The sequence below is a fragment of the Pseudorca crassidens genome, chromosome 15 (genome assembly GCF_039906515.1).
Source record: "Pseudorca crassidens isolate mPseCra1 chromosome 15, mPseCra1.hap1, whole genome shotgun sequence".
In the NCBI taxonomy this organism is placed as follows: Eukaryota; Metazoa; Chordata; class Mammalia; order Artiodactyla; family Delphinidae; genus Pseudorca; species Pseudorca crassidens.
Window position 1 is genome coordinate 48,531,107 of NC_090310.1, and position 23,925 is coordinate 48,555,031.

The 23,925-nt window shown below is 40.3% G+C and overlaps 1 protein-coding gene across 3 annotated transcripts in view; it reads right to left on the minus strand.

The window, feature by feature from the left end:
* SPTLC3 (serine palmitoyltransferase long chain base subunit 3) overlaps positions 1 to 23,364 on the minus strand; it is a 126,508-nt gene extending 103,144 nt beyond the window's left edge. Inside the window, exons 1-3 of one of the 3 annotated variants that reach the window (XM_067707470.1) lie at positions 23,239 to 23,364; positions 22,936 to 23,109; positions 1,457 to 1,639 (exon numbers count right to left, since the gene is read on the minus strand). In XM_067707470.1, coding sequence (XP_067563571.1) covers positions 1,457 to 1,639; positions 22,936 to 23,043 — 291 coding nt within the window. In that variant the 5' untranslated portion in view covers positions 23,044 to 23,109; positions 23,239 to 23,364. Of the gene's footprint in view, positions 1 to 1,456; positions 1,640 to 22,096; positions 22,338 to 22,935 lie in introns of those variants that run through there. The other 2 variants (XM_067707471.1, XM_067707472.1) reach the window with 2 other exon arrangements.
* Positions 23,365 to 23,925: the final 561 nt, after the last annotated feature.

Consider the following 23,925-nt stretch of genomic DNA (forward strand, 5'->3'; position numbering starts at 1 on the left):
CATGCTCCAAACAAACCTGACTTGATTAGTGAGTTAATGAATGCTTTGACACAAGCAGTGCCCTCTTCAGAGAGTGTCTTCCTTCTCACCCTTGCTCACTAGGCAAACTCCTGCTCACCGTGCAAGCCCCAATATCATGCCTTCCTGACTCCTTAAGAGAATCACAGGGCACAGATCCCTGTTTCCTTTGTCACCTTCCACCCCATCATCACTTTTTATCATTTGTTTTGCTGGTGAGTCCGTTTTGTACACCAGACTTCAAATTCTCTCATGGAAAGACCTATAGTTTCTTCTCTATTAGCCTCCATTACTTGGTAGACAGCATATACTCAAATACTTGCTAAAGGTAGGAGAGAGTACAATAATAAAGCTGGGCCTGATTTTCTTCTGAAGGTGATATGCTTGACTTAAGGTAATTGCAAAATAAGTGTTCTACATGATTTGTTCATGGTTATGTTACGGTAACAAGAGTTTAGCTTACCATGGGTACTAGTCACTAAGTTACAAGATTTGAAGTTCTCTCATTACATTGAAGTTCATGCCTTACCTATGTTCTTTGCTCAGATGTGTTCAAGGCTCCATCATGTGGAATAATCTATGGCCACAATCGTATATTCCAAAGCAAGTTTTAGGAAAAAGAGATTCATGGCATCATAAATCATTTGAACCAATTTTGGAAAACATGTTAAAAGGATGCAGGCTGCTCACAGGTCTCTTAATATTTTCCAGGTTGTCCTGTTAGCTCTATGTGAAAAGGGGATGATGTAGATTTTTATAAGTTAATTATTGAAAGTATCTAGATCAGTGGTTCTACACAGGGTGATTTTGCAATCTGTGAGGAATTTGGCAATGTCTGGAGGCATTTTTCATTGTCACAAGTATGTGGGAGAGTGCTAATTGCATCTAGTGGGTAAAGGTCAGGGATGCTGTTAAAATTTCTACAATGCACAGGGCAGTCTCCCATATCAAAGAATTATCCAGTCTGAAATGTCAGTAGTGCCAAAGTTGAGAAACTGACCTAGATGAAATAAAAGTCCCACATTTCACTCAAACACTCTTTCCTCTTCCAGGATAGAACATAAATAATACTCAACTGACACCTAGAAGACCAGAATAAAGTTCCACTCATGTGTCCTCACTCTTATATTTTGATTTTTCACCTTTAAAATGCTATTTTAATATCTATATCATTATAAAAATTAAATATGGTAATTTACAAGAAAACCTTTAGTTCAGTCTGGCAAATAGTAGTTGCTCAATAAATGTTTGTAAAAAACAAGTGCGTGAATACACAGGGAATGTTTGGGGGTTTATGGGGTGCAGAGGAATAGAATTTACCCTGGATAGTTCCTGAGAGTATCACTCTTTTTAGGATCTGTACACACATCACCACTTGTGAGAACACTTTACAGAAGAATTGGCATTGACAAAGACCCAGGGAGGTGTTCATACGTACTTTTTGCTTTTCTCTCTCTATGGCTGCATTGCATTTTTCTATTCCCCAGTTTCTCAAAAAATCTCTGAGATAGCCAAACAGCGTTCCAATTCCATATCCCAAGTAAGTGAAAACCATAACATGTAGAGGTGCTTCCTCAAAGGATTCAACCATTGGCTTATAAAAATTTGAATTTCCATTTTGCTGAAAAGACAAAAGAAAGTGGAAAATTACTACTCTTCCATTACAATAAACTATGATATTAAAAATTTTGGACTTTTGACCTTTCACCTTTCAAAGAACATATTTAAGATTTGAAAAACTGCTTGGAGAAAATTGGAAACTGATCATTGAAGAGGGTAATCAGCAATGTACATTTTATTTCACAAATCCTAATGAAATAATTAATTCAGGCAAAAATTCTCAACAGATTCTAAATCCATTAAATGAAAAATTAATAAGGAATAGGGTTTTTGCAAGATGCCAATGTATAACCCTATTAGTTACTCCCCAAACACAAACTTGGGGTTACACCTCAGCCAGGTGATCAAATTACATCACAGATGTTAGAACAACTCACCACTCTATGCTCTTGTCGTGATGTAATATTTAATACACTGATGACATATTTAACCTGAATTTAGTCAAGCTCTAATATCTGACTTCCATTTTACAAGAAATATCAGGTAAATGACTTCATGAGGAAACAGATAATCCACAATGTGGGACTTTTTATATGACAATTGGCTTGGTCTTTAAAAGCAAAACATAAACAAGTGGGACTACATCAAACCAAAAAGCTTTTGCACAGCAAGAGAAATGATCAATGAAATGAAAATGCAACCTACAGAATGAGAGAAAATATTTGCAAACCATATATCTGATAATAGGTTAATACCCAAAATATATAAGGAACTCATACAAGTAAAAAACACATAATCCAATTAAAAATGGGAGGAGAACCTGAATAGACATTTTCCCAAAGATGACATCCAAGTGGCTAGCAGTTATATGAAAAGGTGCTCAACATCATTAATCATCAGGGAATGCAAATTAAAATCACAATTAGATATCACCTGACACCTGCTAGCCTGGCTGTTACCAAAAAAAAGAGAGATAACAAATGCTGGTGAGGATGTGGCGAAAAGGGAGCCCTTGTGGACTGCTAGTGGGAATGTAAACTGGTACAATCATTATGGAAAACTGTATGAAGTTTCCTCCAAAAATTAAAACAATTACCATATGACCCAGCAATCCCACTTTTGGGCATATATTCATAGGAAATGAAATCAGTATCTTGAAGAGATATTTGCACTTCCATGTTCACTGCAGCATTTTTCACAGCAGCTGAGATACAGAAATGATCTAAGTGTGTATTGACGGATGAATGGATAAAGAAAATGTGGGTTTTGTACACACACACATGAATATTTTTCAGCCACACAAACAAAAGAAAATTCAGTCATTTGTAAAACATAGATGAACCTAGAGTATGTTATGCTAAGTGAAAAAGCCAGACTCAAGAAGCCAAATACTGCCTTATCTCACTTATATGTGAAATCTAAAAAAGCTGAACTCACAGAAACAGAGAGTAGACTGGTGATTACCAGACAGTGGGTGGGGAAAACAGGGAGGTGTTGGTCAAAGGGTACAAGCCTTCAGTTATAACCTGAAGAAGTTCTGGGGAGCTAATGTACAGCATGGTACCTATAGGTAGTAATATTGTATAGTATACTTGAAATTTGCTAAAACAGCAGATCTAAAGTGTTCTCATCACATGCAGACACACACACACACACACACACACAGGTAGGTAGGTGAGGTGATAGATGTGTTAATTAGCTTGATTGCGGTAATAATTTCATAACGTATACATATATCAAGTCACGTACACCTCAAGTACATACAATTATTAGTTATTAACTATACCTCAGTCAAGCTGGAAAAAAAAAGAGTAAAGAGTGGGGGAGGGAACTTAAGAGACACCCAAGTGCACTGTGTATTCTTTCATTAGATCCTCTTTTTCTGTTGTTTGTAAAAAAAACTGGTGAAAAAAACATATTTTGAACAACTGTGGAAATCCAAATGTGTACTGGAAATATATATTATTGAGGAGTTAATTTTGTTAAGAGTGAGAGTAGTAGTATAGTTATGTGGGAGGATGCTTTAATCTTTGTCAATGCATGCTGAAGGATTAAGGAGGGTGAAGTGTTGTAACAGTTCTAATCTTCTTTCAAATGGTTCATCAAAAATTAAACACATACATAAAGCAATTTTGGGAAAATGTTGAATCTAGATGGAGGTTATACGGGTGGGTGATTGTTATATTATTTTTTCATTTTTCTGCATGTTTGAAAATTTTCATAATAAAAAGTCAAAGTAAATATTTCTCTCATTTATTTTAGGTGTCACCATGCCGGTGGAAAGTAGACTTTTAATATCAAACCATTCTTATTCCTGCTTAATTGATTTTCACATGGTAGCTCAATGTTTGCTCAATGCATTAGTGAATAAATTATTCTTAACACTACTAATTAAGTTTTCGTCTTTAATAAATATTTATACATTTATTCATATTTTTATTCAACAAATATAATACAATCCTTGGATTCCCTATTTCCCAATGAGATGATCCATAAGAAGTGTTTTGACCATCTTTAGTGATTTACAGTGTCATTTGTCTACTAATACTTAATTTATTAATTTAGCTTACACATATATATTCTAAATGATGTATCATATAAAAATTATGTTAATTAGAAATAATGTTTTTGCTACTCTCATACTGTAAGCACTATTAGATTCCACAAACACAGTTTTCTAGACTATATTGCCTTTATTTCCTCTATTCTATTTGAGATGCAGTATTTTTGGAATCTGTGTGACAGTCCCTGGAAGTTTTATCCCAAGCCACAAAATATGTGACAATCAAAAAAACAATCTATCTGATAGATGAATATTTTTTATTTATATTACTTGTTTTTAAAGTAACTTTTAAAAAGCCCTTTTATAATGAGATTTTACACTTGAATTGCTCAGTCAAAAGCCCACAAAATATTATTAAATCTTATTAAAATTCCTTAACTCCTTATTATCCATTATATCAGTGTTGTAACTGAGCAGGGCCCTATGCGGCCTTCCCAGAAGAGACCCATCCCATGTCATCCACCTGCTGTTTTTCTGTAGGAAAACTTTAGTCAAAGAATAAATTTAATCAGAGAAGTGAGAAAATGCAGAAAGGAAAACAGTCAAGCAAGACAAAATAATAATACTTTAGTCATTAAACAAACTCAAGGACCTTTAGTTCTTCCTCAAGGACTATAGATAATATTCTGAGCCATGTCCTTTGAGCTGTTTTGCAGATACTGAAGCCCCCAGCAGGTGGGAGAAGTTAACTGTATGCTGCCCACAGCACGTAGACTCCAGACCAGTTGGAACCAGGAGGTCGATGATGCTGATTCCTCATTACCTCACCACCGACCAGTCAGAAGAACGACCATGAGCTGACCATGCCCTGCTTTTTGAACACTGTAAGACTTCTCACTACCCCTTCCAGGGTGGGACACACAGTTTGGCAGGCATTAGCCCGCCGTGACCCCCTTTGCCTGGCAAAGCAATAAAGCTATTATTTTCTACTTTACCCAAAAGTCTGTCTCCACGTTTCTATTCAGCACCAGAGCACAGAGGCCGCGTTTTGGCAACAATGTCTTCTCCAGACAAACCAAGCTAACATTAATGGATGTTGCTTTTGTCTAATATCTTCCCCAAATGCTACCGGGTGGTTTAAAATAATTAAAGTGAGAGAGCATTGCATAATATGAGGTCTTGAATGGAAGGTGAAGGAAAGAATATAACAAATACCTTGTATTTGGGAACATAGGGCACTAATTGGATGTCTTGCATGAACCATCAACATGCTAGGTTCTGGGAATTCCAAGATGACAGACCCCGTCCCTGCTCCTGAGTTCTTGACCTCCCTCTATGCCCTCACACCAGTCGTAGGTCTGATGGATGGCCAATCTTCCTAGTCTAGTGTGAAACTTTGGCTCCCTTCCTGGGTTCTGTTCTGTCTGTGACCTTTGAACTGCATCCATCTCTAGCATGCCTGGTGACTTCCTGGCCCAGTTAAGCTCCACCTTCTGGTTCTTTCCACATCATGGGGATACCCAAGGGGCTTACCTCCTTCCTGGAGTTGTCCAGACTCTAGCGAAAGGGGCTGAGAGCCTCATGAAAAAGGTTTGACTAACTTTTGTGACTGGTTCGGTATGAGGTCAAGGAAGAGGTCATGACAGTATCTGCGAGGAGTGTTATAGGAATGTGGATAAGAAGAAAGCGGAGATTAGAAGGAGGACTGCTTGTGGGGGAAGACAATGAGTGTGCACGGGACCTGCTGAGTTGGGGTTGTGTCTGCTTGCGTAAGTGGGGGTATTTGGGGGCAGTTAGAGATGCAGGAAAAGAGAAAGGCCTAGCTGACGTATACGATCTAGGACTCAACTACTCTGAGGCCCAGCGTGAACCACGGTTAAAGGCAAATGTGATAAAGCACAAAATAAAAAGAAGAGCAGGAAGCTTGGGACCAAAATTTGGGACCCCCTGATTTTAAGGGCACCGTAGACGAAGAAGGGTGAGTGAAGGGCATCCAGTGTGGGTGACTTCAGAACCTTGATTTAATGTGCTCACAAATGAACCCCTTGGGCTGACTTAGAGGATGGCTAAGTCACATAGGCACATATAAAAAGAGAAACTTCCAGGACGTTCAACGCCATCCTGTGAGGATCGGTGGGTTTTCCTCTTTTCCTTACCTGGCCCTGTAGCCAGGTAACTGTCCTTTTCCTAACTGTCCTCTGCTGCCCCCCACCTCTCACCACCACCCCACACACATAGACACCTTGGCTTGCCTAATATCCACTGTTTAAGACCCAGTTCTGGCTTCACTTCTTTTTTTTTTTTTTTTTTTTCGGTATGTGGGTCTCTCACTGCTGTGGCCTCTCCCTTTGCGGAGCACAGGCTCCGGATGCGCAGGCTCAGTGGCCATGGCTCACGGGCCCAGCCTCTCCGCGGCATGTGGGATCTTCCCGGACCGGGGCACGAACCCGTGTTCCCTGCATCGGCAGGTGGACTCTCAACCACTGCGCCACCAGGGAAGCTCCTGGCTTCACTTCTTAAAAAGATCCAGGCTAGGTGTTATCACTACAAAATACCATTATAACACTCACAACATTGTATTACAATACTATTTTTAGGAAGAAAAATTATTTAATAAAAGGACAGAAAATAAAGGATCACTTGCAAAAAATAATAGCTTTTATTATCTCTCACTCAGGCCTTCTGAATATTTCAAATATTTTCACACTATTGTCCATTGTGGTGGAGACTGGCTGTGCATCAGACCATTTCCCTCTCCTCTTTCTCATGGCCAGGCTACATGCCCCACGTCCCTTGCAGACACATGTACGACTGATCAATGTGAAGTTGGTAGAAGTGAAATGTGCCATTTCTGTGCCTGGCCCACAAGAGCTTCTCTCACGATCCATCTCTTTCTCTCTCTCCCCTATTGTCATCTGAATTCTGATGGCCAAGGTGACCTTGGAAGCCACACAGTGTCGTCTGCAGAGCTTTGTCAGCCAGGTGCCCTGAATTACCGTGTGGAGCAGAGTCTTCACCTCCTCCCCCTCCAGCTTCCTGCCACTGCCCATAAGACTTAATATGAGTGAGAAATAAACTTCTATTGGGTTATGCCACTGAGATGTGGTGGCTCATTTTTTATGTCATCTAGTATTACCTTAATGAATAGATACTATAAGAATTGTGTTAAAATTCTTTCATGTCTAAATCTTGTTTAGAAGCGTTTGGAAGAAGTCTGAGAACTGAGTTACCTCCCCAAGCAAAAGGGTGCATCAGGACCTGTCTGCACTGGCCAACATTCAAATTTAAATCTGGGGAATGTAAACTGGTGCAGCCACTATGGAAAACAGCATGGAGGTTCCTCAAAAAACTAAAAATAGAACAACAATATGATCCAGCAGTCCCACTCCTGGGTAATTATCCAAAGAAAATGAAAACACTGATTTGAAAAGATATATGTACCCCAATGTATGAGTCTCTCTCTCTCTCTCTCTCTCTCTCTCTCTCTCTCTCTCTCTATATATATATATATATATATACGGAATATTACTCAGCTATAAAAAAATAATGAAATTTTGCCATTTGCAACAACATGGGTAGACCTGGAGGATATTACACTTAGTGAAGTAAGTCAGACAGAGAAAAACAAATAATGTATATTCTCATTTATATGTGGAATCTAAAAAAATAAAACAAATGAATATAACAAAACAGAAGTAGACTAATAGATACAGAGAACAAACTAGTGGTTACCAGTGCAGTGGGGAGGGGCAAGATAGGGGAAGGTGATTAAGATGTATAAACTACTATGTATGAAATAAATAAGACACAAGGATGTAATGTACAGCACAGGGAATATAACTGATATTTTATAATAACTTTAAATGGAGTATAAGTTATAAAAATATCAAATCATTATGTTGTACACCTGAAACTAGTATAGCATTGTAAATCAACTGTACTTTAATTTAAAAAAAGATAGAATGGGATCATCAATCAGTCAATCAATAAATCTGGTGAAGTTGTCAAAGATTCAATTCTTGAGTTATTGAGCATCTCTGAGTGTTAGGTGGTGCATGACAGAAAGAAGTACAGAAGTCAGTGAGAGAGACAGACAGATTATAAACATGGAACTTTTTGAGGGGACAAGTTCTTTATGTATTAACTACTCCAACCTTTCTTTGTAATGATGCCCAAGTTCAGTCGTTGAGAGGCTCAGTTGCTTTCCCATGGTTTTCCCATCCACCACCAGAGAAGTTAGCAAAGAGGTCAGGGAAGCCCACGAAGAGTCCCACCTTCCACACTTCCAGATTGGGAAGTCAGGGATTCACAGAAAAGGGAGGATGGCTTGGAGAGGACTAAATGGAGTCCCTAGCAGTGTGCCCCATGAAAATCTGTTGTAGGACTGAGTGAATGAGAGAGAAAAAGAGAGCCAAGACTGGAAAATGTTGAGGAAGGAGGTGAGGGCCTTCCAGGACAGGAGAACCAGCATGGGCACTTGTTAGTGAGTAGAAACGAGAGGAATGGGACCATGCAAGGACTTCTGGCTGGACCTCATGTGTTGCCTGCTTGGAGATGTGGTGTGTAGTGCCTGCTGAAATTGAACAGGCCTTCTCTGCAGGATAAGTGAGACTTTCTGTTTCAAAGAGCAGTGAAAAAGAAATGCAGGGAAGAAAGATTTGTAGGATCCCAGGATCCTACCTGGGATGACAGCTGGGGTGGAGGCCCTAAAGTCAGTTGGACATAATTGAACTTTGGAACAAAGTGGCTGTCCTTCACCACCCTGCAATGACTGCAATCTTCTAATTTTACTCACAACCAGCTGGATCACTTGAGAGGCACAGAGCTTTTATGAAGTTATCCTGATAAACCAGAGAAAACAATGCATTGTTGCTTTAATATCATTGAAATTAACTACTACGTACTATCTTCTTGTTCAGTTATGATGTTCTCAGTCCAGGTGAGAACAGCGCTTATCTCTGAGGTGCTCAAAGCTTTTGTGGCCATGATTTTATTTACTTACATGATATTCCTAAGAGGTAGGTTGTGGATAACTGTAATAGAATTAGAATTATCTTCACTTAATAAGATAGTCACAGGGCATTAGGCAATTTCCCCAAGGTTATAAAGCAGGCAAAGTCAGGATGAAGTTGAATTTCTAAAGTGCACAGCACCAGGGTTGAATCAGAAAGAAGCTCTAAGTTAGATCTTTGAGATGTGACAGATTGGAACATGTTTCAGAAATAGCCATGGGGCTGACTCCTTGTCCTTCCCAGGTGGGTACTGGCAGCTGTCAACACTCATGGGACGGCTGACTACCATGTGCTTGTACCTGTGCTAGGCACTGGGTCATTCAGGTAGTTTCTCTTATGGCTTCCATCCCCATGGAACTCATGGACTAAGGTGGGGATAAAACGTGTGTACAGAAATACAACTCTTCAGGATTAGAGAGCAAGAAGTCTCCAGTGGCAACATCCCAGAAGTCTAATGTCATTCCATATTTATACATTTGTTCATTTTTTCCCTTCCTTTATTTATTTACATTTTTAATTGCAGTACAGTTGATTTACAGTGTTGTGTTAGTTTCAGCAAAGTGCTTCAGTTGTACACACACACACACATATATATATATATTCTTTTTCACATTCTTTTCCATTTTAGGTTATTACAAGATATTGATTATAGTTCCCTGTGCCATACAGTAGGTCCTTGTTGGTTATCTATTTTATATATAGTAGTGTATATCTGTTAATTCCAAACTCCTAATTTATCCCCCCCCCCCACGTTTCCCCTTTGGTGACCATGTTTGTCTTTTATATCTGTGAGTCTATTTCTGTTTTGTAAATAAGTTCATTTGTATCCTTTTTTAGATATCACATATAAGTGATATCATATGATATTTGTCTTTCTCTGTCCTACTTCACTTAGTATGATCATCTCTAGGCATATTTGTTCATTCATTCATCCAACAAATACATATTGAGTACCTACTCTGTGCTAGCTGCTGTGCTCTGTCCAGGTGACACAGTGGTGACCAGGAAGGACAGAACCCCTGACCTCATGACACTCATAGTCTATATGTGAACCGTCCAAAACAATAATCATTAGCCACATGTGGCTACTTACATTCAAACTAAAATCATTCAAGTTAAATACATTTAGAGATTTAGGTTACAGTTGCATGAGCCACATTTCAAATGTTGGACAACCACACATGGCTGGTGGCTACCTTACTGGGTGGGACAGTCACACAGTATTTCCATCATCACAGCAGGTCCCGTTGTTCTGAGGTCTGCAAATTATGGCCCACAAGCCATATCTGGCCTACCCCTTGCTTTTGCTATTTTCTTTCAAAATAAAGTTTTATTGGAACACAGTGACACCCGTTTGTTTATTGTTGTCCATGGCTGCTTTCACACTGCAAAGGCAGAGTTGAGTAATTGAGACAGGGACTTCGTGTCCCAAAGAACTGAAAATATTTACTGTCTGGCCCATTACAGAGAAAGTTTGCCAGCCCCTGGTCTAGATGGAAATACAGACCAGAGCAAATACTTACAAAAAGGGAAATGAAGGATGAGTCAGGGACCTATGGAGCGGATAGGATGGGATCTGGCCTAGTCCAGGAAAAGAGAAAGGCCTCCCTAAAGAAGATGATGCTTAAAATAAGATCTGAATAGTCAGTAGGAGTTGAGGAGGTGCAGTGTTCCCAGCAGGAGGAAGAACCCAAAGAACTGTGGGGAGGGAAGCGGGTAGGGTGGTGGGCTGGCAGGGGTAGTGAGGGGGCAGGCATGGCTGTAGGTCAGTTCTAAAAGGGGAACTCCATCCACTTTGTCCATCATTAGTACTCCAGGGCTTAGAAGGGCATCTGATACGAAGTAGGTATCCAATAAATCTTTGATGAATCAATGGATGAATCAGCGAGGAAGTTGTGCAGAGCTCGTAAACTGAGCTTAGGACCATAGCCTTGATCCTGACAAGGGAAGCCATTGACGAGCTGTAAGCAAATGCCGGTCTAAAAACCTGATCTGATACGTGTTTTCAAAAGGCCCCCTGCAAAGCCATGCATGTGAATGGGTCTTCAGGGAGCCCTGACATACCAATGATTCACAGTGACTCATGGCTGTATGGTCGGTAATTTTGAGAAAGATAAATATCATATGATATCTCTTACATGCAGAATCTTAAAAAAGATTATACAAATGAACTTACTTGCAAAACAGAGCTCACAGACTTAGAGAATGAACTTATGGTTACTGGGGGAAACAGGATAGGGGGTGGAGGGATAGATTGGGAGTTTGGGATTGACATATACACACTGCTATATTTAAAATAGATAACCAACAAGGACCTACGGTATAGCACAGGGAACTCTGCTCAATATTCTGTAATAACCTAAGTGGGAATAGAATTTGAAAAAGAATAGATACAAGTATATGTATAACTGAATCACTTTGCTGTACACCTGAAACTAACATACCATTGTTAATCAACTATAATCCAATATAAAATAAAATAAAGTTTCTCTTGTATCCCTTGCAGAAGAATATTTGATGAAACATACTCGCTCCATTGATCCTGAACTTTTGAACCTATGATCAAAAATCAAAAGGAAAGTGTTTCCTGAGCTGCATGAGAATGAACCAACACCAGAGATGTGCTTTGCCATGGGAGTGAGATGTGTACTGTAGCATCTCCTTCCCGTGCCAGGCAGCTGATGACTCATAGGTGAGTTAAAAAAAGGGTGGGGCTCTGGCAGCACACAAAACGTGGTTGGCTGAGCTCAGGGGACTGAACTTGGATTAGAAACAACGGTTTTTCTCTTTGAATCAAATTGAAACAATTTCTTCTTGCACCTTGATGATGCTGAACTACCATCTCTAGACCCCAACCAAAACTTCTCATCCCCTAAACATGGACCAAAGAGTGTCTGCCATTCAACAACCTGAAGGAGCAGAAAATCCCCCTACCCAGAAAGAGAGAAAGTTGCCGAGGATTCCATTGTTCTTCCTTCCCTGTGTGTTTATCAGGATTTGGCTCATGGCTGTACAGACCTATTCTCCTTGCCTCCTTCCCTCCTCTGCCTATCACCCTATAAAACCACTCACAATTTATGCACATCAAGAGCAGCCTAGGTTCATCTTCAACCTATAACCTGACTCATCTTTTGCTTGCCTTTGAAGACAGAATGTGTCCTTAAAGAGATGATGCTTAGTTGAATGTATACAGTTTTTTTGGCTGGAATCTTTGGTGTTCATGGAAGGCAGAGCATATTTGATTTTCCATGAAAACATTTTGCTTCTTGGGAAAGTAAGCATAATGTCTCCAAACAACCAATTGCCCAAGAGTATGACAACATAACAATTTGTTTCTTTGCTTCCAAAACATCTGATAACATCCATGGTCACAGCTATAATTATCTGATTAACTTTTCTTACGTGGCATATAATGTTGAAAAAGAAGTAACTTCTCCCAGAGTAGTGCTAGCCTTGACTAATTTTTACCTGTACTCCTGAATCAACCATTTAAAAATTCCAGGCATTTTTTTTTAGCCATCATAATTTATGAGCCTTAAGTAATGGCTGGGTGCAAGGCATGGGTCATCTGATTGGTATAAAGATTAATATTACACTTAAAAAGAGAAAACTGACATTCATGACCTATTTATTTCAGCCATTGTCTCATTTTCCCAGGTCACTATGTGGAGAACTTCTGTATCTTAGTCTGTAGACACCTGATTCAGTGGTTTTGCAAAGAACTGACCGATGGGAAGCACAGCTCCATAGACAAAATGCCAGCCCCTTTTGCATAAACTTACAAACCAATCCGTCAAAACTTACGTCGGTTTTGAGATTTTCCCAAGTACCCCTAAGTTATTTGCATGGTTTGGCAAAAGCTGTTATTGCCAAGGGCTCCTTCGGGGTTTGTTTTGGATTCTGTACTATGAAAAGCAGTATTGTGTAGAGGCTCTAGAAACTGGCAGTGGACAGGTGTGCGTCTTGCCCTGGATTGGCCATTTTGAGATATGGGCAAGTGTGCCTCAGTTCTGTTCTCTATTCTATTAAGTGAGAAATGTGTCACTAAGATCTAGAAAATGAGATAACATGCTTCTCTGAGATCTGAGATCATTTCTACCATGATTATTCCAGTATTTGAGATGATCTGGAGCCTAGTTTCCTTCAGACTATCAGAGTAGGTGACTGGGAAACATGCCATGTTGCAAGACCTAAGAATCCTTAACGCATCATCAATGTCATTGCCTCGGGGAGACTCAGCAAAGGAACCAAGAAATTAATTGACTTGTGCTCCCCTGCTGGGTCTGGAAGCAAGCTTTCATGATGGCCTGTGTTTGAAAATGAAGTTGAGGCTGTACAAGGGCTCAGAAGAAGGTAATTCTGGGGAGTACACATGCTACATGCCGTGAGGATGTAAAGACAAAGGTCAATGATTTTTAAAGAAAGATTTATAGGAAGTTGTGCTGTCTGGTGTGCCAGGTAAAACCACTTTGCTGCCTGGCTATGGAAATCTAAGGTAGAAACTAACATTTTACAAGACTTTTAGAATCTTACAGATTTCTAAAAATTACTAAAACTGACTCCCAAATCTGCTCTTCTGAGTAAGTGTAATAACCAAAATAGCACTTTTTCTCTTGCTGTGAATTAATCTGCTGAAGAATAGAGGTGCTGATTTTTTTTTTTACTTCCTACCTGTTCTTGTAAAGGAACAGTTGACAGAGTTGTATGCACTGAGTAAGGGCTTGAAAAATACCTACGTATCCAGTCCTTTGAGACATTCCTGAACTTAGAGTTAAAAATATCTGGGATTCTTGTCCAGCTCTGTCCCCATCATCCATGTGTCTTTGGTCTCATTATCTTTCTTAGCTCTGTTTTTTTCATCCCAAAATGGGTCAGTAGCACTCAATACTTCACAGCATTGCTGTGAGAGTCCAATGAGACGTTGGATATAAGGATCATTATAGTTGATGCTGAAGGTTAAAGGGGCAAAACGTTGGTTGCTTTTTAAAGAAATCATTCTAAGCCATGCATGCGCCACCATATTTACTTCTTACAACGACTCTATTGGTCAGGCACTACTATTATCCTCATCTTCCAGATAAGGAAACTGAAGCACAGAGATTAAGCTGCTTGCCCAAGGTCATAGAGCGACCGATGTGAAGCTGAAATTCAAGCCCAGGCAGTGCGAAGGGGAGGCCGGGCTCCCAACCTCTATATGATGGTTCAGTTTACTAGGACAGTAGGGCAGGAGATGGCAACCATTTATGTGATATTAGGGGTCAGAAAATCCTCCTATTACTTGCCACCTGTGTGGGTGATTATCTGACCTCTTTGAACCTTGGGTCCTTATACGTGAAATTTGAAAGCGATAGGTGAGAATTCACAATACTTCAAAAAGCGTAAATACGTGGTGGGACCTTGTGTGTGGCAGCAATCATTAACTGTAATTAATACTGATTTCTCTGACATGCTTTTCTAAGATAAGCAAAGAAGGAGGCTTTCTCCACGTGGCTCTTATTTTGGGAAATACGAGAGGTCTTTACATCTTCCATGAGACAAATGCAGCTTTGCATCATCAATTTTGAAATTGAAGCTAAAGAATTTGCAATAGCAGATACCACTCTGAGCCATCAAATACTGTAGTCCCTGGCTGTTTGCTTTCACAGGTTGGAGGTTTCAGAAACAAATGCACCTTTCCAGAAAGGGCCTTGGTCTGGGTATCAAGAGACCAGAGTGGGGGAGGGTGCCTCACACTGGTGTGACCTCTGAGAGAGTCACTTCATTTTGTTGAGACTCATTCCTCCATGTGTAAGAAGACAGGGTATGGTATGGAATTTTAAGAATTTCTACAGTGAGTTCCCTTCCTGCCAGCTGGATTATACTCCAGACAAAAAGGGAAAATGGCTCTTGAACCCGTCAGATTTTAGGTGTACAACAGGGGAGTTTCTCGAGTGAGGTAGCCTCCTGCTGAGTCTTTCATCTCATAGATGAATTTACACTTGATTCAGCTCACGGTTTTATAAAATTTTTGCACAGTCAAAACTATACAATGAAACCTTTCCCAGCAAGAAAAATCGAAAGGTAGTGTGGGTCAAAATTCATTGAATGGAATTATCTGCACATTTTGCCTCAAAAGAAGAAAAAAGAAAGAACGATGGACAAATATTGAAATCTGGTTAATAATTCACATGTGGAAGAGTTTAGGGGTGAAGTCTATTGATTCTCCAACTTTCTTTGAAATGCACCAAACATATGGTTTGATGGATGAATAGAGAGACGGAGAGACAGACAAACGTGTGATGAAACAAATATAGTAAAATGTTAACTGCAGTTTCTAAGTGGTAGGTATATGAGTATTCAGTGTAGAACTCTTTAATTTTTCTGTAAGTTTGCAAATATTTACAATAAAATGTTTGAACAAAAGGCTTTTTTTTTTTTTTTCTAGTGATAAAGACATAGACCCTGGGGTCAGTCTGCACTAACTAGAGGTTTAATCTTAGACAAACTCACTTAACTTTTCTATGACCAGTTGCCTCATATAAAAAATAGGGATAGTAATAGCATTAAAGTCACAAGGTTGTGGGAATCAAATAAGTTTGTATTTAGAAAGTTCCTAGCATATAGTGTGATGGAAAATTTGTTAAATGAAATTTTAAAAATCATTTCATATACAGGGTTATGAATGGGGAAGCAGATTATTCTGATTTTTCTTGGACATTCAACCCTGAGAATGCAGAATTTTATTAAAACCAGATGACAGGTCTATATACCTTGAGGTATTAGTCATTTTCCTTCTAATCCAGGCATATTTCATCTCCTATTAAGAGGCAGTAGAATCATCAGCATAAATCAATAATATTTAATTTCTATTTTCATCTCCTTCAAAAAGTTCCACCTCCTTAAAGCATATTCCCTGACCCCAAACTTAGAGTATACATAATATCTGGATATTGATATAAAAGCTCGTAGTTACCTGGTCACACAAAAATCTAGTGATTTAGTGATTTTTAAAAAGAAGGCAGTGAATAGTGGTCATGTTCTCCAACAAAGCGTGGGAAACCTTTAATTAATATTAGGTAAATTACTAATAAATTAGTAATTAATCAGTGTATTAATTAATAAGAGGTTATACGCTTTGAAATCTGCAAGAAGCTTGTGTATCGTATGAGTGGGGCTTTTCAGTCTTTTAAAGAACCAGGCCTGTGAACAGCAAATGGCAATTGAAATAAACAAAACAAACTGAAATCCGAGTTTTAACAAACACTAGATTAGTAAAAACAGGTAGTCTTTAATCATTGCACAACTATTATTGAGCACCTATTGTGTACAGGCTCCGGTATATGTTCTGGGGATTTGGCAGTGAGATAGAAATCTCTGCCTGGGTGGAATTCCCATTCTAGAGCCAGAGGCAGACAATAGATAGGAAATAAATTCAAGTGTGTGTGTGTGTGTGTGTGTGTGTGTGTGTGTGTGTGTGTAGATGGTGTTAAGTACTAAAGAACCAAGCAAGATCAGGAAAGGGAGTCAGGAAGAAAGTATGTTGCAATTTTTATAGGATTGTGAGTAATATTTGACTTGAAAGAAGGGAGGTGCAGGCACCTGGATTTCTGGGAAGTGCAAATGGGGGAGGATGTGGGAATGTCCTGAGGTGGGAGGATGCAGGGCTGCTGGAATACACTGAGCCCTGGGAAAAAGGAGATGAGTCAGTGAGGATCAAACCATGGCTCCTTGTGGTCACTGTAAGAATTTCAGCTTTTACTCAAGGCTAGGATACAAAAGGCCATGAAACGTTTTCACTTACTAGAAAACTCTCTAGAGCCCTCCCTGCTGTAGAAGTTGTCTGAGGCAATCCTGCCCACAATCCTGGCTTGTCCTTTTTTTCAGCTGACCCAGCTTGGACATGGTAGTGAGGACACCATCTTGCAGGCAAATCCTCCTGGCTCAGCTGTTCTAGGTCCAGCCAATTGAGGCCCCAGATATCCTGGAACAGGGAAGAGCTGTCTCCACTGAGTCTTTTCTGAATTCCTACCCAGTAGAATCCATGAGCATAACAAAATAGTCGTTGTTTAATGTCATTCTGTTTTGGGATGGGTTGTCACTCTGTAATGAATAACTGGGACATAGGGAAAAGGCATGAGGCTCCCGTAACAATCAAGGTGAGAGACAGTGGTGGCTGAGACCAGAGTGGTTGCTGTGGGGAGGTGAGGAGTGGTCAGATTCTGGATATCCTGTGAAGGTAGGATCATGAATTTGCTGACTCATTGAATACAGAAGGAAAAAGTCATGAACGATACCCAGGTTTTTGGTTTGAGCCACTGGAAGGATAGAGTTGTCATTTACTGAGATGGGAAAGACTATAAAGGAAACACGTTAGGGACAGAGGGAGGGAGTATTGGGGGCTCAGTTTTGGACATGTTAAGCTGGAGATGCCTTTGGTCATCCAAGCGAAAGATCAAGGAAGCAGTTGGAAATGACATATATATATATATACACATACACGCACATACACACAGCTGCACATATATACATGTACATATAGTAATGAGACAAGGTCAGATCATCAGGAGAAATCTGCAGTTAGAAAAGAGAACGGGTACAAGGACTGAGTCTTGGGGCACTCTATTGTTCAAAGATCAAGGAGTTGAGGAAAACCAGGAATAGACACTGTAAAGGAACAGCTGGTGATATAGGAGGGTCATAACTTGGAAGCCAAGAGAGAAAAGGGCTTGAAGGAGGAGGAGTAATTACTTGTGTCAAGTGCTGCTGACAGACCAAGTAAAATGAAGCCACCATTGGATGAGGGAATTCAAGGATTTAAGACTATCATTTATTGAGCACCTATTACATGCCAGGCATTGTACTGAACGGTCTTACAATAGCAGTAGAGGGGTAAGAGCTGCAGGCAGACTTTAATAGATAATAGTCACTATTTATCAAGTATCTACTACACATGTGATAGTTACTGGGAGTCTTACATACACTCTCTTATCCAATCTTCACCTTTGCCTTGTGAGGTATGGATCAGAGCCGTGATGCTACTTCCCCAATGTGGCACAGCTAGTAGGGAGCAAAGCTAGTACTCATACCCATTTCTGCTGATGTCAAAGCTTGTCTTCCTGCTATCATTCTTCCTTAAGTGGTTCCCTGGGAAATCCTGAGGGGTGCTGGGATATGAAAAGCCACCAGGAAAGAAATATCTTCCTGGGGAGTTCATTTATACTCAAGGTTTTCAAGGAGGATATAAAAGTAGTTTTATAGTAAAATAAATATTATTAAAATAGTATTATAAAGTGGGGTACAAAATTCTAATATACATTTTTAAATAAATTAATACATGTGGGCTTGTGGTCTGAGTCACTTTGGCTTATGTTTGGTTTTCTCTCCTTGGTAGATCAATTTATGAATCCCTTTACCCTGTCTTCTCTGGAAAGCCTGATTTGTTGGTTTTTCTGAGCAGGGTGTGAGAGCTGAGGTTCTTAACCTGAGGATCTGAGAAAGTCAGGAAACACATGAATCCTCTACGTGGAAAATTCTGTAATACAGAAAGTATCTATCAGCTTCTCAAAGGATTTTTGACTTCCAAAAGGATAAGCTCCACATGGCAGAGAAAGAACAGTCAGGTATAAGTTGTAGTTGACTGGATAATCATAATTTACACATAGCCTTTTCCTGGGCAACTTTTGAAGGCCCAGTTATACCACGTCTAGAGAATAATAATGGTGACCAAGCTATATGAGTGCATTGTCTAACAAAAGGTTTGTGTGTCACTTCCTACAAAGTCTGAGAGGTGAAGTTTGAGCAGTGAAATGGTATCAGTTCTATGACATTTTGTCATCTAATATTTGAAATCAGGTTTAGTCAGAGAAATCTAGTACAACTGGTTGGGTCATAATTGTTCCTAAAACTTCCATACTCCAGGATCAAGTATTAATGTAACAACTCAGGAAAATTAAGATGTAAGATACATCTATTGCTTTTAGAAAATATAAAGTAAGTCTAAATTAAGAAGATCCAAATTCCCTGAATCACTCTATTTATGACCTCTTATTTTTCTCATCCTATTTGCCTATAGTTCAGAGATTACAGATTTGTGGCTGGTAGCAATGTCTCATTGAACTCTACACTATTGGAAATTTGAAGCATTAGATGCCAATACTTTAAAAATCAGGATATTCTCTCTCCCTCCCACTCCATCTGGATTTCTAGTTTCTTTTGAAAATCATAAGATCTGTCAACATAGGACCTGCTTTCTCTCATGGTGACAATGAGCTTTGTTCAGGTAAACCCATGCTTACCACTTCCTGTTGTCCACACCAGGCCTTACCAGCCTGCTGGGCATTTGTAATCTTAACCTCTGCTGTAATCAAATGATCTTCAATGTGGTTGAAGCAGGATTTAGAGGGAACTGTGATGGATGAAGTACATTGTGGAGAACAATTCTGAATACTTCTCTGAACTATGTTCATAGTGTTTGTTTGTTTGTTTCCAAAGGTTTAATCTAAATTGTGAATTACTGGGCCAATGACTTTCTTTCTAATATGGTGGCAACAACTTCTTCTCACATGAATTTACAGGTTGATATACTTTAGAATTCCAGTAAAACTGCATTAGTTCAGGCCAATTGAGACAAGTTGACAATACTTAGTAGAAAGATTAAATCAAGTGTATTTCAAAATAAATGTAGTGGATTTCTTGAGAGTAATTAGGTTAACATCAATCTACCCCTACTTGTGTTTCTAAAGAGAATCATTTTCTAGGAAACTTTAACCAATAGATAAAATTAATTTATAATTGGCAGATATTAAATATACTTTAAAACACGTATTCATTTAATTAACAAAACATCTGAACCAGAACACATACATGCTTCTTTGCCTGCTCTTTCTTCATAGATAAGGCAACACGTTTCAGACCTCCTCAGATTGAATAATTACACTTCAGTTTTGACAGCATCCAAGTGATTGTGCTTTTGTATAGTTGATATTTGAGTTCATTGTATTTGGTTTTACCAGCCGGACACTCATCTTAAGCATACAGTCCTTATGCAAAACACAAAACAAAACACAACAAAAGTGTAAAGCTTAGGGAAAGGCATCTTTGCCAAAGATTGATGGCCAAAACAAACTCTTTCCTCAAAATGAAAGCACTGAAAATGGTTGTAATGAGACTGTACAATGATTTTTCTAGGCATTTTAAAGAAATAGAATATACATGTGTTTACATGTTTATTGTTGCTTAGCAAACCACCACCATACTTAAAACAACAATCATTTGTTTGCTTGGGACTTCCGTGGTGGCACAGTTGTTAAGAATCCACCTGCCAATGCAGGGGACACGGGTTCAAGCCCAGGTCTGGGAAGATCCCACATGCCGAGGAGCAACAAAGCCTGTGCACCACAACTACTGAGCCTGCGCTCTAGATCCTGCGAGCCACAACTACTGAAGCCCACGTGCCTAGAGCCCATGCTCCACAACAAAGAGAAGCCACCTCAATGAGAGGCCCACGCACCACAGCGAAGTGTATTTCCCACTCCTCCGCAGCTAGGGAAAGCCCGCACACCGCAATGAAGACCCAACGCAGCCATAAATAAATAAAGATATTAGAAGTCTGGTAAGCAAACCCAGCTTAAAAAAAAAAAAAAACCCAATCATTTGTTTGCTTAAGGATCTGTAATTTGGGCAGAGCCCAGTGGGGACAAGTCATGTATACTCCATGAAGTATAATTGGAACAGATAGACTCCAGGGATGGAGGATCCACTTCTAAGATAGCTGACTCACACAGTTTACAAGCTGGTGCTGCATCTTGCCTAGGCGCACAGCAAGGATACCTGGTTTCTCTCTACTTGGGCTTCTCTTGAGCTGCTTGGGCTTCCTTCAAATGTGGTGGCTGGGTTCCAAGAGTGAGTGTTCTACAAGGACTGGGTTCAAGCTTCAAGGTTTTTGGTAAAGACTCAGTTTGTTTAAGGTCCTCAAAGCAAAATGGACTAAAACCAGTGATTAAGGATCATGATAGTAAAGACAACTTCATCTATATCACAGAGGGGAAAACAGGCCTTTGTCTGCCCGACTTCACTAAGAACTCAGCAGGGTTTCTTCTTTCTGGAACATACTTTTTAAGCCATAATTGAGACTCTCAGTGGGAGCCAATTTCAACTAAGTAACACCTAAATATATCTGAGCAAATAGGTTCTGGATGGTCCTTCCTTCAGAAAGAGCTGTTGGAAAAGGCAGTAGCCTCCCTGGTATTTCCTGCTGCTCTTAGGGAAGCTTCAGTGTCCAAAGATATTCACAGTCTTGTAGGAGCACTTAGTAATGAACCTTTAGGATCCTGGCTCGTGTCCTTAGGAATGGTTGTAACCATTTAGCTAAGTCTCTAACCTCAGACACCAGAAGGTGGTTACAAAACCAAGACAAAGTAGAGAGAGAGAGAGAGAGAGAGAGAATGGCTTTGAGGGCATCTCTACCCAAATGAGAGCCTTCAGGGTCATAATGGTCCAGAGGGTGAGAAGGCCAGTGGCCAGTGTTACAGCCATTTTAGGGGCAAAGAGTGTCTTGAGTGGTAGTGGTCTGATTCGATACAGCGATGAATAGATGGTGGGTATTAGTATGATTGCCCTCGTGCAAAGAATGAGAGTTGAGTATTTTCTCTTCACATTATACTCATCTGCGAGAGACCAGACCTGAGGTTTTAGGTAGACAATTCCAAGGCTAGGGCAATGTCTTTTGTTAAGAGGGGAACCTATTTGGGGGACCACAGCCTATTCACACACAACCCAGGCTCCAGAGTGCCCCCCCCACACACACCTCTTTCATTCCACTGAACACACAAATTTCCTTCACTGAATGGTGGGCTGGCCCCCAGCCAGCCCCACCTGTCCTGTGATCTTAGAACAATCTCACTGCCCAACCTCCCCACCCCCGACCCCAGTTCTCCCGCACAGATTCCTTGCCCAGCTTCTCATTTTGCAATGGTGAAGCTGCCTGTTTGGCTATGCTAACCTGCTCCCAAGCAGGTGAACTCACCCCTGCTGCTCAGAACAGAGGACCTGGGCATCCAATGGGAAGCTGGCAATGGCCAGCCTGTTCGTAAGCAGCTTGCAGACCCGGCTCCCTCTTTGAATGAGCTGACAACATTTCTTGGGTTCTTCCCCTTCCTCAGTACATTCCCCTCAAACATTCTGTCAGAGCAGGAGCCAAAAATTTTTACAAAAAGTATCACATGGGAAAACAATTCAAAGTCTGTTTGGTTCCTGTGTGCAGCCTGTAACAATAAGCCGCACTTTCTGAAGTGTCTTAAAAAGGAATGCTTGTGATGTCAAGTTTCAAAGAAAGACTTTGGCCCCGAATCAAGCTGTAAGCTATGACAAGGCCCCACCAAACACCAAAAAGAAGTCCCCTTTTAATCCGAGAGGCACTCCTCACGTACCAGGGGAAAACCTACTCCACGTAATCTCAGCAGCGTTTACTTTCACTTCCTCTTTTTTTCCCCTATGAAGTTTGATGCATGCAGTCTGTTGTGATTTCCTGATAGACTGAAATTTAGCTGGAGAGTTTTAGCCTTCATAACTGTTTTCTCCAAAATGCTTGAGAGAAAACAAAAGTCTAGCAGGGACGTTTTTATGTTAAGGGTTTAAGGCTCTTGGATCTACGTGTGTCCTGTCTTTTACAGAGAAGAAATTCCCTCCTTAACCCACATCCAAACTTTTTAGTAGCCAAGCATTTGAAATTAGCTGAATTAAGGAGTCAAAACACAGAAAACACTTCCTGCCAAGAACTTTCAGCTAGGACAGCTTCAAATAGCTTTACAACAAATATTGAAATGTTCAGGTCTTTCAGAGTAAGGGGGAGGGATTGCCTCTTACCTGGGCTTCTTTCACCATCCCGTTCCTTGTGCAGTTTTTTCTGTGACAGTGGTCACTCTGATTGTGAAGTGTTCCATTGCAAATAGCACCACCTCCAGGATCAACCATTTGTGTGAAATTGATGGAAGTGGCAGATTTTCCTCCAGAGGCTCTTGGCAAGCTTGACTTTTGAAGCTGGTGAGGGAATGGGATAAAGCACTTCAGACTGAGTGCTTGAAGGAATCCTACCAATCAGGCTTTTCCAGAAGAAGAGCGACAGCCTATCTTTTGGGAAGATCTTTGAAGCTAAAAACAAATGATTACCTTTACACTCTTGAAATCAGAATGTGGCTTCCATGGTAACAGAACTGCTCCTGAAACTACAAAGGAGATTGCCAGCTCCTTGCCTGGACTGAGGCAACCAGGAGGCTGCAAAGCCACTGGCAAACTGTGAGGAGGCCAGCAGGGAGGTGGAGAATCTTTTAAAGACACACACACACACACACACACACACACACACATGCCACTGTACACTCCCCAGGTGTCTCCTACGGAGGACAGTCAGTGCCAAATTGACGTCTATCCCCTTCTCACCTCCCTCCTGCATCTAATTACATTTTTGTTTGTAAACCAAGGTCAAAGTCAACACTTCTTTTTGCGGTAAAGTAACATTCAGAAGTGGTTGCCAGGGGCCACAGGGAGGAGAGATAGGAAGCTACTGTTTAATGGGTACAAGTTTCTGTTGGAGAAGATGGGAAAAGTTGGGGCGACGGATGGTAGTGATGATTGCCATGTGAATGCCACGGAACTATACACTTCAAAATGGTTAAAATGGTAAATTTTATGTAATGTATATTTTACCATAATACAAAAATGGCAAAAAGACAATTCAGAACCCACCTTATGTTAAAACCAGTGACATCAGGACTTCCCTCATGGCTCAGTGGTTAGGAATCCACTTGCCAATGCAGGGGACACGGGTTTGAGCCTCCGTCTGGGAAGATCCCACAT